This window comes from Fopius arisanus, unplaced genomic scaffold, assembly GCF_000806365.1.
Source record: "Fopius arisanus strain USDA-PBARC FA_bdor unplaced genomic scaffold, ASM80636v1 scaffold00570, whole genome shotgun sequence".
In the NCBI taxonomy this organism is placed as follows: Eukaryota; Metazoa; Arthropoda; class Insecta; order Hymenoptera; family Braconidae; genus Fopius; species Fopius arisanus.
This window is the reverse complement of record NW_011888309.1, coordinates 15,320-16,548: the sequence shown is the minus strand read 5'-3', so window position 1 is coordinate 16,548 and position 1,229 is coordinate 15,320. Positions and strand designations below refer to the sequence as shown.

Here is a 1,229-nt window from a genome sequence, read left to right as displayed (position 1 = left end):
TGAGCGTCAACCACTTGAATTTTAGCCCTCAATGACTGATCACACGTGTTATGATTACCCAGGAGTGCTTCAGTGGTGTCAATTTCTTGGGTCGACTGCTCAGGAATGGATCCAAGATCCTCACGAGTTGCAAAACCAAAGCCACCGGTTCTCACACTGCTGCCAGAGCTACTAGAAATATACTCCCTGGTAGATTCCATAATAACACTGAGTTTGTCCTCAGGTTCCCCCGGTGTTTGAATCTCAGGTATCACTGGAGGATTCATATGCTGAGGCACTTGAAAATGGGGGACTTCTTTCGTCCTGCAAGTGGAAGGTCTGAATTGATTTGTCATAGGTGTTGAACTGGTGAGAGGTCCTGCAAAACCATCCGTGAAGCAAGTCTCATCGACTCCATTCAATGGAGCTATTCCCAGACTCTCATCGATGAACAAATTGTCTTGTTTATTGTCTTCCATACCATTGTTGTAGCCAGTAGCAGTGGCATTCTCCTTGTTATCTGTACTGTCCAAGTATTTGAGATCACGTCTGTTCATACCTGGAGATTTGATATAAGGCAGTTCTGGCATTCTGTAAGATTTACCATCACCCTGAGAATCAGAGAACTGTTGGAATTGCATCTGCTTGCCAGGGTCAATGTGCTCCTGAGGTTGTTGGGGAGGAGACTGCATGATTGGGTACTGATGCTGTTGCTGCTGTTGCTGCGGTTGCTGTTGCTGCTGTTGCTGTTGCTGCTGTTGCTGTTGTTGATGCTGTTGCATACTGTATCTGACATTATTCTGATGCATATTGTTGTACATGGGGTGCATCACTGGAGATTGGTGATGCGGATGTTGCTGATGAGATTGATGATGCTGATTCTGAATAGGCTGATGATGTTGATGTGGGCTTTGCAATCCATGCATATGAGGTGACTGATGATGTGGTATTTGTGGGGATTGAATCTGCTGTGAGTAATGGTGCTGAACTGAATGATGAATCTGTGGTGACTGCATCATATGCATTGGAGGGATGCCAGGTGACTGCATTTGTACCTGGTGTGTTTGGTACTGATAGGGATCAGGCATTCCATGATTTCTAAATGATTGGTGATGACTCTGTGAGAATCCAGCAGCAAATTGATTCTCTTGATCATGATATGGTGGGATGTAGCTGTTATGATGCTTGCTAGATGACATTGCAACATTTTGAGTCATGGAGCTGTCCATGTGAATGTCAAAGCTAAATTT

General features: G+C 44.6%; 1 protein-coding gene across 1 annotated transcript; it reads right to left on the bottom strand.

Annotated features, from left to right (window-relative positions):
- Positions 1-58: 58 nt before the first annotated feature.
- On the bottom strand, positions 59-1,208 carry LOC105272991 (G-box-binding factor-like; the record flags this gene model as incomplete). The annotated part of the gene is made up of 2 exons (XM_011315225.1): positions 727-1,208; positions 59-570 (listed from the first exon to the last, which is right to left on the bottom strand). Coding segments are annotated over exons 1-2 (994 nt in total), but the record flags the coding sequence as incomplete, so codon positions are not given.
- Positions 1,209-1,229: the final 21 nt, after the last annotated feature.